The following is a 16751-nucleotide window of genomic DNA, read 5'->3' as shown; positions in this document are numbered from 1 at the left end:
TACCACTGTTTGGAAACAGCAAAAAAAAATCTGCTATACCGTTCCTAAGGTATACGTAAAGGTTTTTTTTAAGTGTTTATTTTTGTGTGTTGTAATGAAATCTGTGTTTTAGAAACTGACGAAGACAGCAGTAGTTAGTGATTGAAAAAAGTTGTTGTTTTTTTTACAAAGACATTTAAAAAGAAAGAGCAGTGATGTCTTTATCCAAGGTAATCATACCATCAGGAACTTATACTGGCCCATGCCTACTGGCAAACGTCTGAACACCTATAATAAATAAACAGAAAACAAACACTTGCTCCACTTCCAATGCTGTCAGTCACTCCTCCTCGTGACAATCTTATTTTGTGTTTAACAGAAAAAAAAAGAAACGGAACATGTTTGCCTCAAGTGGAGGCTGAGTAAATGAAAACAGAATTTTCATTTTTGCGTGAACTACCATTTAACATTTAGTCATAAATCCAAGAGAAATCCAATAAAAGAAAGATTTCCTCCAGTTCATAAGCAGCTTCATATTAAATCCTGGCTGCATCTATTTAATTTACAACCACATCCGAACAGGGGAAACTTCGTTAATCTCACTCTCGCTGCAGTCATATCTGACATTTTTTCTTCTTTCTAAAAATACCCTAAAACTATTTCCAGGACAGAAAACTCTGAGCATTATAAACACGTAATTGTGTTAAATGCTGATTAGAAAATAAAATCTTCTTTATTTCATTATAGAGCGCACAAATTCCAAGCCCATCCTGACGGGCACTCATCCAGTGAACACTACAGTGGACTACGGTGGCACCACGTCCTTCCAGTGCAAAGTACGCAGTGATGTCAAGCCGGTCATCCAGTGGTTAAAGAGGGTGGAACCGGGCGGCGAGGGCAAGTACAACTCTACGATTGAGGTGGGAGACCATCACTTCGTTGTGTTGCCCACGGGTGACGTGTGGTCACGACCTGACGGCTCTTATTTGAACAAACTGCTGATCACTCGAGCCAAGGAGGAGGACGCCGGCATGTACATCTGCCTGGGGGCAAATACCATGGGCTACAGCTTCCGCAGCGCCTTTCTCACTGTGCTGCCTGGTCAGTGGCCCTCTCTCAGATGCATTTCACACTTTTAAGCTAGTTTGACTGAATATTAGTCTAGGGAATTTGCACCATTGATTTTATTGTACACTACTCTTTAAAAAAGTATTATTCGTGAGCATTATAAAATAATAATTATCATTATCATCATCAGTGCTGAAATAGTTTTTGTGGAAATATACAACTTAGTAATAAATAAAAGTTTTGTTAGTCTATTTCATATTTATATATTTAATTTATATGTAAAATATTTATTTTTATAAATATTTAGTAATTATACATAGACACAAACACACACACACACACACACACACACACACACACGTACATATACAAAAAAAAATATATATATTTTTTATGTATACATACATATATATATATAAATTATATATATATATATATATATATATATATATATATATATATATATATATATATATATATAGAGAGAGAGAGAGAGAGAGAGAGAGAGAGAGAGAGAGAGAGAGAGAGAGATTTTTTTTATGTATACATGTATGTATATATGTACAATCAGTATTATACATTAACACTCATATATATATATATTTTGCTAGTATGCTAGTAGTTTGAAATCTACAAAGAAATTCCAAGCAGCATATTGAACCAAACAAGAAATTGTAATAATATAAAACATATTCTGAAATCTTTTTTATTTTTAAGGATTTTTCATTTAAATAAAAAAACTACTAATATTTATTTTACATTTTAGTAAACCATTTAGCACCTTTGCAAAATAAAAGTACAATAATTTAAAAAAAAACTACAACAAAGAAATAAAAACTTTTACATAATAAATTTGCTCGCAATAAAAATGTAACAGACATGTTAGGACTGGGACAACAAAGTATTAATTGTTAAAATCACTAAATTTACCCTAAAAAGGGGGGGGGCATTTGTAACAATATTAATATCAGTATCACATTGTTGACACTGGCCATCCATTAATAGATTATTTTATTGTTTGTAGATATTATTATTATTATTATTATTATTATTATTATTATTATTATTATTTTTATTATTAAAAACTGTTCTACATTATTTAATTCCTGAAGAAAAATAAATCACATTATGTGAACTTATGTTAAATGTTTACTTTCTATTTAAAATCTACATTCCTGTTATCCAAAATGCAAACGATTGTTATCCATAATGCAATTGTTACGCTTGACTAACCTTCACATACCAATGCAGTTCACTCTCCTACAAGGCTAAATAAAGAGTGAAATGAATAAGTGTTGACCTTGGCAGTTTTGTTAATGTGATCATAAAGAATATGGCTACATAATAGGGCTGTGCGATTAATCGAATCGCAATTGCTATTTGAAACATTGTGAATAGCTAAACATCACAAGAGGCTGCGATATGAAATATATATGTCTTATCTCATTTTCGCTGCCCGTAGCAAATGAGTCATGCCGTTCGTTTGTGACAGTTTTAGTAGCCAATTGAGTGAGCACACTTTCGTTATGCCCAGTCAGAATTGCACAACCAAACTATGCAGAATGCCCACAATAAAACAAACAGTAAAGAGCAGACAAATGGGATGATGGCGTCTGCCACTTCAGAAGCATTAATAGATGAATTCATATGAAAGAAAAACAGCACGTCGGTAATATGAGAATATTTTAGTTTCAAAGTAAAAAAAAAAAAACAGGTAATTTATAAGATCTGTCACAGAATTGTTGCCACAGCAAGAGAAAATAGAACAACAAGCACCTATAAAAGTACCACAGGCGGCTATGTGAGGAATGTCTTGCTAAAGTCAACTAAAAGTATTGCCAGTGACACTAAATCTAGTAGCTAGCAACAGCAAAGTACAGTTTCAGACTTGTTTGCAGCTGTTACAACAAAAAATTAAAAAGCATCAGAAAAGCCATAACATTAAATAAAACAATTTGTGTTTAATTTCTGAATAAACAAATTTGTATAACATTTGGAGTTGGTTAATATCTTTTCAGTTCCTTTTTTTAACTAACACTGACTGCAATACAGAATATTGAGCTGAAGCTCGACTACAAAATTAAATTGTAAAAGACTTAAATAGCTCTATTATGCAATACTAAAGTGCTTTAAACTCTTCAAATGCTCACACAGTCACAGGCCCTAAAAACTCATGCAGGTGAGAAACTTTCACTCTATTACGGTTCAATTCTGCACTCTCATGTGTTTTGCAACACAAAAACATTGCATGTCTTGCAATGTGACAATTGTGGATGCACACATCGAGATATTGGTGCTCAATTGATATATTGTGCAGCCATAATATAAAACTGTGACTGTTTGAGTTCTAATGGAAGTTTTTTTAACAGGGTGTCCGCAGGTCTAAAAGTTGATAATTATAATAAAAAAGCCCTTAAAAAGGTATTAAAAAGTCCTAATTAAATTATTTAAGTTTGTTCAAGCGTTGTCCAAAGTGTTTGACTCCAAAAAGCATAAATATATTTATTTTCCTCCTAATATTGACAACGACATGCTTGATCCACGCGATTGGTTCGAACTGGGGCACGTTTAGCAAAGCTCCTCTTTCTGGGTAATGTCTTGTAATTCGCGTCAAACATCGCTCCACATGTAGTGAAACCATAGTGCAAAACAGACCAAAAATAGGAAAAATGTAAGTTTGTGTACTCATGGTTAGAGAAAGATGAGTTTAAACAGTGGCTGAAGCCTGTTGCTGAAAACAACCATATAATTTATTAGTTCAAGCTTTGTTTCTTCCGAGCTTATTTGAATTCTGTTGCATGGTTGAGCTGTATTGATTTATTTAACTACAACTGTTTATTAAGTTAAAGGCTTGATACTGATTAGAACTTGAAGTGGCGATGAGGTCGTAAAATAATCTGAGAAGGGCTTTAAATAGTCTTAAAAAGTTATTGAAATAATCTTTAGGATTCCTTCATATACCCTGTTCAGGTCTGAACATGTCTTCTGACACTCATCCTCATTAAAAATATGAAACTGATAACCATAACTCGAAAGTTTTTTTGGTCTTAACAATTTTCACATTCTCTCCCTCTCTCTTCATCCAGACCCAAAGCCACCGTTCTCCCCGATCCCATCAGTTCTGCCCCCCAGCCTCCCCTGGCCTGTCATCATCGGCATCCCCGCAGGAATAGTCTTCATTCTCGGCACTGTCCTGCTCTGGTTCTGCCAGTCCAGAAAGCACTGCTCCTCAGGAGCCATAATCTCAGCCCAAACGTTACCCAATGGCCACCGGCAGCCACCCAGAGACCGACCGGCCGATAAAGACTGCATCGCCTCAGTCGCCTACGAGGAGTATCTGGCCCAACAGCAGCAACAGCAGCTCCTGCTGGCTCAATCAGCTCCTAAAGTCTACCCAAAGATCTACTCAGACATTCACACGCACACACACTCGCACGTGGACGGCAAAATTCACCAGCACCAGCACATCCACTACCAGTGTTAGCACGGATTGAGGCCTTCTAGTTCATCACACACTTTTCTGCAGTCGGCCAAACAGACATTTCAGCTCAAAAGACACTTTGAACCAATCCCTCGCTCTCAATACTGCCAAGACATTATGAACAAACGAGGGCAAGGCTAACAAACAAATGATATTTGAGTCTGTTTGGAAACGGAGAAACGTTTCACTTGCTGACACTCTGAATGGAACAAAAGACAAATCAGCCCATTGACTAATCTCGTGGACGGGGCCAAAAGGACTTTTTCGATTAGCACCAAATCTCAGTGAAACGTCGGTTTTGCATGCATATGAAAATGGTTTGCAGATATATTGAGTTATGGTTATAGTTACAGAGCGACCGAATGCATGATGGAGCGTATGTTCGTGTTGATTTCGCAGGTATGTTCTTACCTAGTGTACCTTTTCATGAAAACATGGTTATAACGTAACTAAAGATACGATAAGATTTTGGCATTGCATCGTACGTTCTGGCAAGTGCTTCCTTGTGTTTCTCATTAATGTTTTATTTTCAGGGCCTGCTCTGAATAACCTGCGGTACCGCAATCCCATAGTTCCTCTATGGCTTTGTTTAGTGTGTGTTTGTTTGGGAGGGGAGATGTATTTTCATAAGCTTGACCACTATAATGAAGACTGTGTAAAATGCCTTTGACTGCTCATGTAATGGCTCCCCTTTAATATTTACAGAAGTGAGTCAGAGTTTCGAAAACAAACCTTCAAGTGAAACTCGGATGTATTGTGCATTGTTTGCGCATCGTAAAGGGTCAATGCACTTAACCCAGACATCTGCTAGCGTGAACTCTTGTTGTTTTTAAGTCAGCCAAAAGAGGAGACCTGGTCTAAAACAGTTAATTTATTCGTGAGCAATGTTTTGATGCTTTGAATCGGGCATTATCTAGATGTTTTAAACCAAATATGAGTATACATAGCATCGTCTTCCTTTAGCTGCAGTGTAAGCTATGTAGCATATATCAAGTGTTAAATATTTATATGTGATGTTGGAAAAGAAATAACACAACGGTCGTTAATTAGTTATCTCGATATGGACAATCTTGTACAGTTTGGCCTGTTTTTATGTTTTAAAATATATGTTTGTCACATTGAAACATTAAAATCATTTTAGCATTATCATAAAATGATAAAGCTCTTGTTCACCAGGTATGAAAATGTGTCGTTTTCTGTGAATGTCGTGTTGTTACAAATTTGCTATTGTTTGTTATGAATACCATCAGCTTGAATTGTTTACCCTCCACTTAGACTCGCAAATTATTATTATTAAAAATGTAAAAACAGCTTACGACAAATCTATTCCTACTGTATATTTCTGTTAACTAACTTCAGTTAAACTACTAAAAGGTACAATATGTATGATATTGTTTGAGCTAATTTCTATAGATTGTTTTAAATCAAATTGTAATATGAGAAAAGGTAAACAAAAAAAGATTTTACAATAAACAAATGGAATGAGTTCAATCTAGAATTGTATTTTTAGAATGAACACCCTATTTAAAATAATAATAATAATAATTTAATAATAAAAATAATGTATATTATATTCTTTTTATTTTATTTTTTAATGTTCCAATCACTAAGGGAATTACAAACTTTGATAAATATCAGATACTAAAGCTGCGGTCACACTGCACTTTTCTCCCCATAGACTTTAGACTTAAATACATACGCATGCGAATGCGCAGGGTTGTGCCGCAAGTTCACTGCTCTGGAAAGTTCAAGCTTGGTGAACCCTGACCTGCAAATCGCATTACATGATTTCGTGAGATCAATCGAAGATCAAAACATCACCTCTCTGGACAGAAATTTTAAACATGGACCAATCGCTTCCTTTTTAAAATGTCCAATCATCTTGTTTAATCCTGCCCCTTTTCACAGCAATGTATGACAGAATTTCGGAAGCTCAAACTCTAGTGTGACCGTTTTTTTTCACAATAATCTGATATACATTTAGAAGACTGACTCGCATCATTTGCAGTACTTAATTGGGGTGAGTGGGTGGAGCTAAAGATCTAAACGTCTATATCAGGGGTGTCCAAACTCCCCAGAGTTTATCTCCTACTTGCTTCAACACACCTGCCAGGACGTTTCTAGTAAGAGCTTGATTAGCTAGTTCAGGTGGGTTGGAGCCAAACTCTCCAGGACACCGGCCCTCCAGTACCGAGTTTGAACATCCCTGGTCTATATCAACAAACACAACTGGCACACTATACACTTTGCTCTTATCCACTATGTACTTATGCACTTACACACTCAACAGCATAGTATATGTATGTAGTGTCATCCCAAATGGAACACTAAGGCTGGATCTGAAATCGCTTACTGCTTAGTAGGTACTGCATTTGAATTCAAATGTACTACTGGACCATTTGAAAATCACATTCTATATATTATGAATGTGAGTATTATGAATAGAACTCACAATTACTATATCCGCCGTTTTGTCATGATCATGTCTCTCAAGTCAGTTGTGTCGCTTCACAATTCTCTCACGGGGCATTATGGGTGCATTTGATGCGCACTTCAGAATCTCGCTGGAAGTAGTAAATAATTCAGGTACTTCTCGCATTCTGTTTTTCTTAAGACATGCTATTCGGCTCACATATTGTCTTAAGCATACTATACAGTATGGAAGTATGCGATTTCGGGCACAGCCAGAACGTTTTTTTTACTAAGTGGAAATTCAAAGTTTCCCAAATGACATTTGTCGGTTGCCAAATTAGTAAAACAAAATGTCCGATAATCAAAAATAACTGTCAAATAACTACCAAACTATATATACTATATAGTATAACTGCATTCACCATAAGGAGGCGATGTAATCACTCTTGTAGGAGAAATTGGCTTTCACAATCTAAAATAAATAGTAATCCAACACGAGTTCACCTTTTCTACATGGGCAAAGCATGATGTGAAGTGTCCAACATTCCACATTTCTTTTTTATTGAATAAATGCAACATCAGAGTAATTAAAGTGCACTTATTCTTTCATATAGAGTTTCCAGTGTGAAAGCACTACTTACACTATTTATTCTACAAATGGTGAAAAATAGTGCATAAGTATGCGATTTGGGACGCACCTACAGATTCAACCATTAAACAACCTCAGAACTCACAAAAGCTGTTAAAAGGTTAATCAGTTATTTGTTGAATAATTTTCCTATGAAGAAAATGCAATCTAACTGCTCTACTATTTTAGGTTAAAAAAAACTGTTGTGTTGCTAAAATAATTTGTAGAAACTATGCTTCAGTTTAAGCATTACCTTAACTAGAAATGTCAAAAGAACCAATTTATTTGCAGTAGAAATCTTTTGTATACAGTACGTGAAATTAAATCAGTTTACTAGGTTCTTGCTAAATAAAAATCATTTTTAGTAAAGAAGTACATAAATCTTTTAATCAATCCCCAACTCCCCGGATGAAACCACTATGAAAAATGCAGAGATTGTTTTTATCAAAAATGTCCTGATTTTGGATCAAATACAAACAAACCCGAGTCTCAGATAGAAAAAAGAAAAGTTAAAAATTGAACCCAAAAGTTTAGTTTGGTTTATTCGTATTGTACCCAAATTTGGATTAAAGCATCTCAATATTTGTAAGATTGTACAAACTATCAACCCTAATGAATATTATGAAATGATTATGATGAATTCATTTTCCTTCGGCTTAGTTCCTTATTTATCAGGGGTTCATTCAGCGGAATGAACCAGCAACTATTCCGGCATATGTTTTATGCAGCGGATGCCCTTCCAGCTGCAACTCAGTACTGGGAAACACATATGCACTCACATTTGCACACACACATACACTACGGCCAATTTAGTTTATTCAATTCACCTATAGCGCAAACTCCACACAGAAATGCCAACTGACCCAGCTGGGACTCGGCAAGACAACATTCCTAACTACCAAGCCACCAAGGCACCTATAACGAAATACAAAATTTCAGTTTTTTTTTTTTTTTTTTTATCAGGATACAACATTTCTGGAATGTCCCACATCAGGGAGTTGAGATTGTTTAAATACTGTACATTACATATCAAAATGTAAATATCTGGTCAACACAAATTGCATTATGTATAAGTTCAGGAATGTTCTGGATCTGAAAGCTGAGTTTTGTGTTATTTACAGTGTTGGGTGTAATGAGTTGCAAAGTAACTAGTTACTGTAATTAAATTACTTTTCCACTGAAAAATTACTTTTTATTTTTAGGTAATTTAATTACACTTACTGGACAAAGTTTTATATGCATCAGAGAAGCAGAGTAATATATGTTTTGCAGAATAATATTTTTTTTTAAAAATGTTTAGCATTTATCAAGACAACTGCATATACTTACAGTAAGAATTGAGAAGTTGACAGTCTATGCTTAATAGTGAGCAAAAATGTATATTTTGTGTAATTCAGATATTAAAGCATATTACTCAATTTCTCAAGTTTTTATTTGTCTGACAACTTGCATGCTTAAGATAACAATCAAATAAAATTTAACAATGACATTTTTATTTATGCCAATATATGGTAGTGAAATATAGTCACAGCTTTGCAAAGTTTCAAGTTTTTAACATATATTCTTAACATTTTATTTGTTTTTAAGTAAAACTAATAGGTCATGTTTGAATAAAATTTCTTAAAATTAAGAGTTTGATTTGCATATGCACAAGAATTAGTGGATTATTATTCATTCAAGTAATTTAATTACTTATTAGAAGTAATTACTTATTAATTACTTAAAGTAAAATTAATTAAATTATAAATTTAAATACAATTGTAGTTATGCAATTAGTAACTAATGACTTTCTTTGAAGTTACTTAACCAACACCAGTTATTTATTGGTACATTGTTCCTAATTTTCTACTTCAAATGTGGATTACTGTAGTCTTCTAATGTAAAGATGTCAACACAAATGGTTTTAAGTTCATGAAGGTCACAAATCAGGAAGCTGCAATAACAGCTTTGAAAAGTCTCCCGCTGCTTCTCATCCGCTTCATTCTGCTCTGCAGTTCTTCATGTAGTGACGAGTGAACGTCTTCATTGAGACAGAAAGCGTGAGTGTCTACAAGGCCAACACCTGTGAATACCTGACTGCTCCTTTCAAAGAACCAACCCTCTGTTTGCTTTCCTCCTTTTTTCAAACAGTCATAATGGCCCGCTCGACAACAAAGCCGTCATTTGAAAGGATGAAAATAAATAAAAAAACACCCCTCTCTCCAAAAACTGGTTGCCAGTGGCTTTCCTTAAATGTTTACCTTGCATACAAAAAGAGAAAGATGCAGGGAGTAAGAGGAGGAACAGAAAAAAAAAAGTGTCTGCAAGATGGGACTGGAGCCAAAGCCTTTAAAGTCCGCCACAGAACCATGACAAAAGCAGCTTAATCTCGGTGTTGTCTTTCGGCCTTTCTTTACACATCCTGCCAAGCTGCCTTAGAGGAAAGGAATCTTTCTACAGCCCCGCTGACATCATGAAAGCCCGGGATGAAATCAGGGTCATCAAAGCCATTCACATGTGGGACATCTGTACAAGTGTGTTGTGCGTCTCCAACCCTTACCTGTCCATCTTTCCCTTCAGACCACCACTGGAGCCACAACACACATCTGAAACACCTCGATCCACAACACAGATGCTTATCGTGAAACGCTCAGACAATCGAAAAGGAAGTTTGGTAAAGCCATTCAAACAGATAAAACCCTCTTTAGCTCCTTGATAGAAAGCAGAGGATTGAGACGAGCGTGGAGGAAGTGCCGTCATTGTGTTCGGCAGGTGTTGCGACACATTGTTTGCATTAAATGCGCCCATCCAAGGGCATCCTCGCCGTTAAACTGATTTCCTGTAATTACTCACAGCACTGCAGGTCGTGACCATGCGCGTCGTCCGCACTTGTAAAATTACATTATCATTAATCACAGCTGTGGAGGGAATGAGGAGATGATGATGTGGGGCCGATTCATGACTGTGTTGATGGCTAACGTTGACGTTCGTGTTATTTGAAACAAGGTCGATTTTAAAAGACAGCTCTAAAAATGTCATCTTAAAGAGCACCTATGATGAAAATCTTTTGTAAACTTTTGTAAGCTGTTTGGACAGAACTGTTTGCATGCGTGTCCTCTGTCATACTGGAGTGATATAAACCCAACAAGAGTCTTTTTTAAAACTGACTTTAAAAAGTGAGCTTTTCCAGGTCCACCGAATTGATTGACATGCGCCATGTTTCTATAATAACATGAACACACGTCTGCAGAACATAAATATTGGTTACAACTGTGATTTTTTATAAATTTAAAACGTGTTTAAAATAGAGCATGTTTGTATAAAAAAGAAAAAAAACGCTCATTTCAGAAAAGCTTGAATAAACTCCATCACAAACACAAAGTTAACTTACTTGATATTTTTGACTATTGAGCTGTATTTCAGCTTCATCGGAGTCTGTCTCTGTCACTGTGCTGTTTATCTGACTTAACGCATGATGAGAAGCAGACATACAAGTGGGAACCGTGGGTCGGTAGAAACAGCTCCTTTGCATTTAAAGCCAGGGGCTACAAAAACAACATTGTATTCAGACACCAAAATAGGCAGATTCTGGAGGCTTTAATAAATAATCTAATGGGTAATTTGAGCTGAAACTTTACAAACACATTCTGAATAAATCAAAAGCTTTCTTACATCTTGTAACAAGAGTTAAAATAGGTGCCCTTTAATTCTAAAGGTGTCATGATTTCTGGAAAACACTATTGACATACAGTGTAAAATCAGTAAGATGTGTCCCATACTTGTATTATAAATGCCAACGGTACCACTGATATAATTCTGGCATCAGTATTGATGAGTGTTTGAATACCACTTTAAAGTAGTATAAGTTCAGAAAACCAGCCAATTTCAATGGCTGTACGAAGTTGCTAGATATAGCAGGCACTGGAACATGTATGCCAATCCAGAACATCCCAAACATGATCAAAGGATGACATGTCCTCTATGCTGGCTGGCCTTGCGAGATATGGGATGTTTTCAGAATCAATTAATTGTGCACAGATCCTTGCTACATCAAATGTGAGCATTTGGGCCATGTCCACACTCCACACTAATGCACTTTTGAAAAACGTATATTTTTCTCTCAGTTTCGGTTTTTCCGTCCACACTGAGACTGCTTTTAAGCAAACGAAAACCAGTTTTTTGAAAACCAAAGTGGCTAAATTTGAAATCGCCATTTTTATGTGAAAACAGAGAATCTTGCAAACGGTGATGCTTTTAAATCATGTGACGCAGTCATGTGACCAATTCAGTAGGGCTGCACAATTAATGGAAAAAAAGATTGTGATCTCGATTTGCCGCCCCACCCAATCCTAATTCAGCATCTCTAAAATTCAACCAATTATATTTTTAATTACGAATGAAGCATAAAGACATTCGCACAAGTCTTCACGTTGTTTTACATGTGTTGCTCAGCAATGTGGACACCTTCAAATGGTGTTAAAAGTGTCACATACTGTATTGATAAGATAATACACCCAAAAATGTCATTGCTGTCTAATGCAAGTATGTATTTGTGGCCGCGAAATCACATGTGAGCTGTTTGTTTACTACTGAGAGAAACTAAAATAAACCACACCATTGACCAACTAAAAGCTGGTCTAAAGTCCAGCGCAAATCGCGTTAGTTTTAAATCTATGCAGGTCCAAAATGCTTACACATTGCTTAATACTCACAGGACGTAGAGCAATACACAAATATTTTTACATATGAAAAAAATCTAAAGGATTAAAATGTTGCAAAAATTATTATTTTCTACATAAATATAAAAACCATTACCTCCATGACTCATGTCTGGGGGCTTTTTTCAGTTTATGACAATTTGCATTTGTATAATGCTATTATTCTTATCAGTATTATTTATTATATGCATATTTATATTGGTTTTAATAAAAACAAGTTTATATTTGTTTAGGAGATGTTTCAATCCCCATATGGAGCATAAGAATATGATGTGTGTTTGGTTATAGCTCAGTTTTTTTTACCTCACTTTGTTATTATTGCTCATTTATCCATTTTCTGGAAATTAGAACTGAATTTAGAAATGGTTTTGAAACAAATCTTTTAATTAAATATGTAGGCTAATGGATGTCTTCAGTGGAGTGCATACAGCACTGTTTCCTTGTCCACAAAAGTTAAAGAGTTAAGTAAACTATTTTTTTGTTATATTTTTTGGATGTTTAAGTACGTTTATTTATTCATTTGCTTTTCGGAATAGTCCCTTTATTAAACTAGTGTCGCCACATCGAAATGAACCCCCAACTTATCCAGCATATGTTTTACGCAGCGGAAGCCCTTCCAGCTGCAACCCATCTCTGAGAAACATCCATACACACTCATTCGCACTCATACACTACAGACAATTTAGCCTACCCAATTCACCTATACCACGTCTTTGGACTGTTGGGGAAACAGAAGTGAACACAGGGAGAATTTGCAAACTCCACACAAAAAGGCCAACTGACCCAGCCGAGCTTCGAACCAGCAATCTTCTTGTTGTGAGGCGATAGCACTACCTACTGCACCACAAGGGATTTATTCCACTGGATAAATATCAACATGCTTAAAACACACCCATAACTCATTAAGAGAATAAGCACAATCCTGTTATATCATGCGCCGGGGCGTAAATTGTATTTTTTCTTCCTTAAAATAGCAAAAGTGTTTTCTGAAATGCTCTTGATGCTTTTGCACCATGCGCTTAATACTTTGCACCTAGACTGTTAAAATAGAGCCCTATGACTCATTTGACTGTGGAGAAGGGATCAATGATGCATTCTATCATTGAGTTGTCTGATTTTATGCTTATTTTTGTATGATTTTTTATTTTTAATTTTTTTAAAATGAAGCTTAAAGGTCAGGCCCTGTCAAGATTTTCTAAGTCAAAATGTACATTTCAGGTAGAATGTCCCTTATATAGTTGGTGTTTACTACCTTTTAATATATATATATATATATATATATATATATATATATATATATATATATATATATATATATATATATATATTTAATTATATACCGTTTAATTTTTTATTTTGTAATTGCCACAATTAAAGAATACTGACTTGCACATATATTAACAAATTCAGCAATGCAGTTTTATATAAAAAGAAAAAAAAGACTTCTGTATTTATTCTAACTCAAGAGAGTTTTAAATTTATATCCTCCAAAACAAATGAACGTAACTTCTTTTTAAACGCAAAAGAGTAATAAAAATCAATAAATTATACCTGCTTTGGCTAAAGTGTTTCAAGATGTTGGGGTCAGAGCATAAATCAATTCATTACGCCTGAAAGCACAAAGCCTCTCTGTGTTTCAACGTGGGACAATCGCTTATGCCAACTCTCAAACTGTTTTCTTTATCTCGCTGAAGCAGCACAACTCATTTGTACACCCTGGGGCTGTACAAAGGAAGTCTGATTTATCATTTTTTCAGTCTGCGTGACACAATGACAGACAGCCCGAGGGCTGAATTTCACTCTCGCTGGACGCGGTACAGGAAATTACCCTAAATCCCTCTGAAGCTGCAGAGTTCAGGCGCATTTCACGTGTACAATACTGTCTGTTCACACCTCTCCCCTCTCAGAGAGCTGGATGTCTTGACAAAACAGACATATCCAGTGTGAATGTTGGAAACATTCACACATGGGCAACTCAAAACACACACACACACACACACACACACATGCGCACACGCGCGCACACACACACACACACACACACACGCACACACACACACACACACACACACACACACACACACACACACACACACACAACAATTTACCAGTCAGGGCAGATCACAACAGGCCAGGTGATGATAATCGCTTTCTATTCACATACATCTGTCACCTGCCATGTTCTGGATGGAGCAGGAAATCCCTGACAGAAAGACAATGAAGAGTACAGGAGACCTCTAAAAACAGTTGGTATATAAAAATATTAGTAATAAATGAGTAATACAACAAATATGATTCTTCAAAAGATATCTTGGGTAGGTTTTAATAAGAAAGTATTTTGGGTCACTTTAAGACCTGTTTTGAATTCTATAAACTACATTTTACTTTGTTTCCTTGTAAATAATTCATAATTATGAATTAAATACTTAGTTAATTTTTTAAAAAATCTGTAGATCCATAGTATTTGTTTTTTCTACTGTAGAAGTCAGTGGTTATGGGTTTTCAGCTTTCCCTAAAATAGGCATGGGTCGGTATATGACTCTGACGGTATGATATTTTTATTCAAGGTTATCAAGGTATTGGGATTACTGCTCTAAAATAAGTTCTTCGTTTTTTTTTTTTTTTTAATGTCTGGGTAAAAAACTATTTGTTCCTGTTGAACACAATATATTCTATTTAAAGGACACCTATGCTGAAAATCTTTTGTGAGCTGTTTAGACAGAACTGTGTGTAGGTTTAGTGTGTCCACTGTCAAATTAGAGGGATAGAAACAAAATAAGTCTTATTTTAAATTTCCTGATGTTAAAATTGGATCCAAATCCCTCTCATTTTGAGGCCCAACGTGACATAGTAGTATGGTTTCCCCACCCACCGAATTGATTGACAGCCACGTATTGACATTGACATTTCTTCGAAGTAACGTGTATAACCATATCAACAAGACAGGACGTGCGCAAAGCAATTGGGATTAAAAGCTCTGTTCAGCTTGCTGTGCTCATCAATTATCTGTTTGTGTCTGTGTGTGTGCAGAAACTTTGTAACGACATTGTTTGTGAATCATCGTTGCAGTAAGGCTTGAATTAACTCCACAACTAATACATTAAATAATCATTGGGAAAGTTCCTCTTACTCTCACAAACGTTGCGTGAGATCAGCTTACTTCATGTCTGTCACTGTGCTGTTTATCTGATGGAGACAGAAACGGAGACACTCTGACAAGCACGTGGAAACAGTGGAGAACTAGCATTAAAAACACAGGCAACAAAAATGGCTACAATGTGTTCAGAGGAGAAAATTTGAACATTCTGAAAGGTATAATAAAAATCTGATGGGTGTTTTGAACTGAAATTTTACAGACACATTCTGGAGACGCAAAAGATTTATCTTAAATCTTGAAAAGGGGGTAAAATAGGTGCCCTTTAATCAAATATTTGGCACAGTAAACATGTCAAGTTAAATAATTAAAATTAATCATTGACTCCTGCTGACTTCGTTAGTTTTAAAAACAGATTTCCTTACAACTTGAAAAGGCATCTTTAGATATGTTTCTTTTCTTTCTGTTCAGGTCTATAGAATGCTTGTTTATAAGCAATTTGTTTTTCAGATGTTTGTTTAATTTAGGGTGACCAGTACCTTTTGATGTGGAGATACTGTAGCCCTAAAAACTAAATAAATTAGTCATAAAAACATGTATATATAAAAATAAATAAATAAAATAAAAATAAAAACTTGCATGCACTAACTTTTTTCATGCTTGTTTTTAAAGAAAATTATTCTGTTCCTGTTTTTTGTCATGGCAGCATTTATTAAATGTAAAAAAATGTATATTAAATAAGTATTTAACAATATATTTATTAATTATTTGTAGTTTCAAATAAAATTATTACTCCAGCCAATATTGCTTTTATTATATTACAACAACAACAACACATAATAATAATAATAATAATTAATATTAGCGTGATTTCTAAAGATCTGTGTGACTCTGAAGACTGGATTAATGAAGCTGAAAATTCATCATTAAAATCACTGGAATAAATGATTAAATGATAAACTACTTTTAAACAGTTTATTATAGGTGCAATAATTCACAATTTGACAATTTTACTATATTTTTAATGAAATAAATGCAGCCTTAGTGAGCAGGAGAAGCTTATTATAAAAAAATAAATTTAAAAAAAATCATACTGACCCCAAACTTTTGACCGACAGTGTATATATATCATAGGAACAGCATAAAAAAAATGTAGCGGTTTTAAAACCTTCACCCTTCCAAACCACAGTAAATGTTAAAAAAAGTTATCGTCCCATGCCTTCTTCAAAATATATTCCGTGTTCTGTTTATTGTGTTCAAGATGAAGAAAAAAATCATTTCTGGGTGACCTAGTGCTTTAAATTGTGAATTTATTTTAACTTTCGCAAAATTACTATAACATATTTTTTTGTTTTTAGTTTAACAAATATGTGACCAGCCCTGTTCAGCGGA

At 35.0% G+C, this 16751-nt stretch overlaps 1 protein-coding gene and 1 long non-coding RNA gene across 3 annotated transcripts in view; one reads left to right on the top strand and one right to left on the bottom strand.

Annotated features, from left to right (window-relative positions):
• Nucleotides 1-5707, top strand: part of fgfrl1a (fibroblast growth factor receptor like 1a) — a 119570-nt gene extending 113863 nt beyond the window's left edge. Inside the window, exons 6-7 of one of the 2 annotated variants that reach the window (NM_200376.3) lie at nt 727-1080; nt 4134-5707. In NM_200376.3, the coding sequence (NP_956670.1) occupies nt 727-1080; nt 4134-4531 (752 nt within the window). In that variant the 3' untranslated portion in view covers nt 4532-5707. The remainder of the gene's footprint in view (nt 1-726; nt 1081-4133) is intronic. The other variant, XM_087280280.1, reaches the window with a different exon arrangement.
• The window catches only part of LOC141377491 (uncharacterized), a 61329-nt gene that overhangs the window by 33155 nt on the left and 11423 nt on the right, over nt 1-16751 (bottom strand). The gene's annotated exons all lie outside the window — the stretch shown is intronic.

The sequence above is a fragment of the Danio rerio genome, chromosome 14 (genome assembly GCF_052040795.2).
Source record: "Danio rerio strain M-AB ecotype USA chromosome 14, GRCz13ab, whole genome shotgun sequence".
Classification (NCBI taxonomy): domain Eukaryota; kingdom Metazoa; phylum Chordata; class Actinopteri; order Cypriniformes; family Danionidae; genus Danio; species Danio rerio.
The sequence above is the reverse complement of the archived record's forward strand: the minus strand, read 5'-3'. Positions and strand labels throughout refer to the sequence as shown.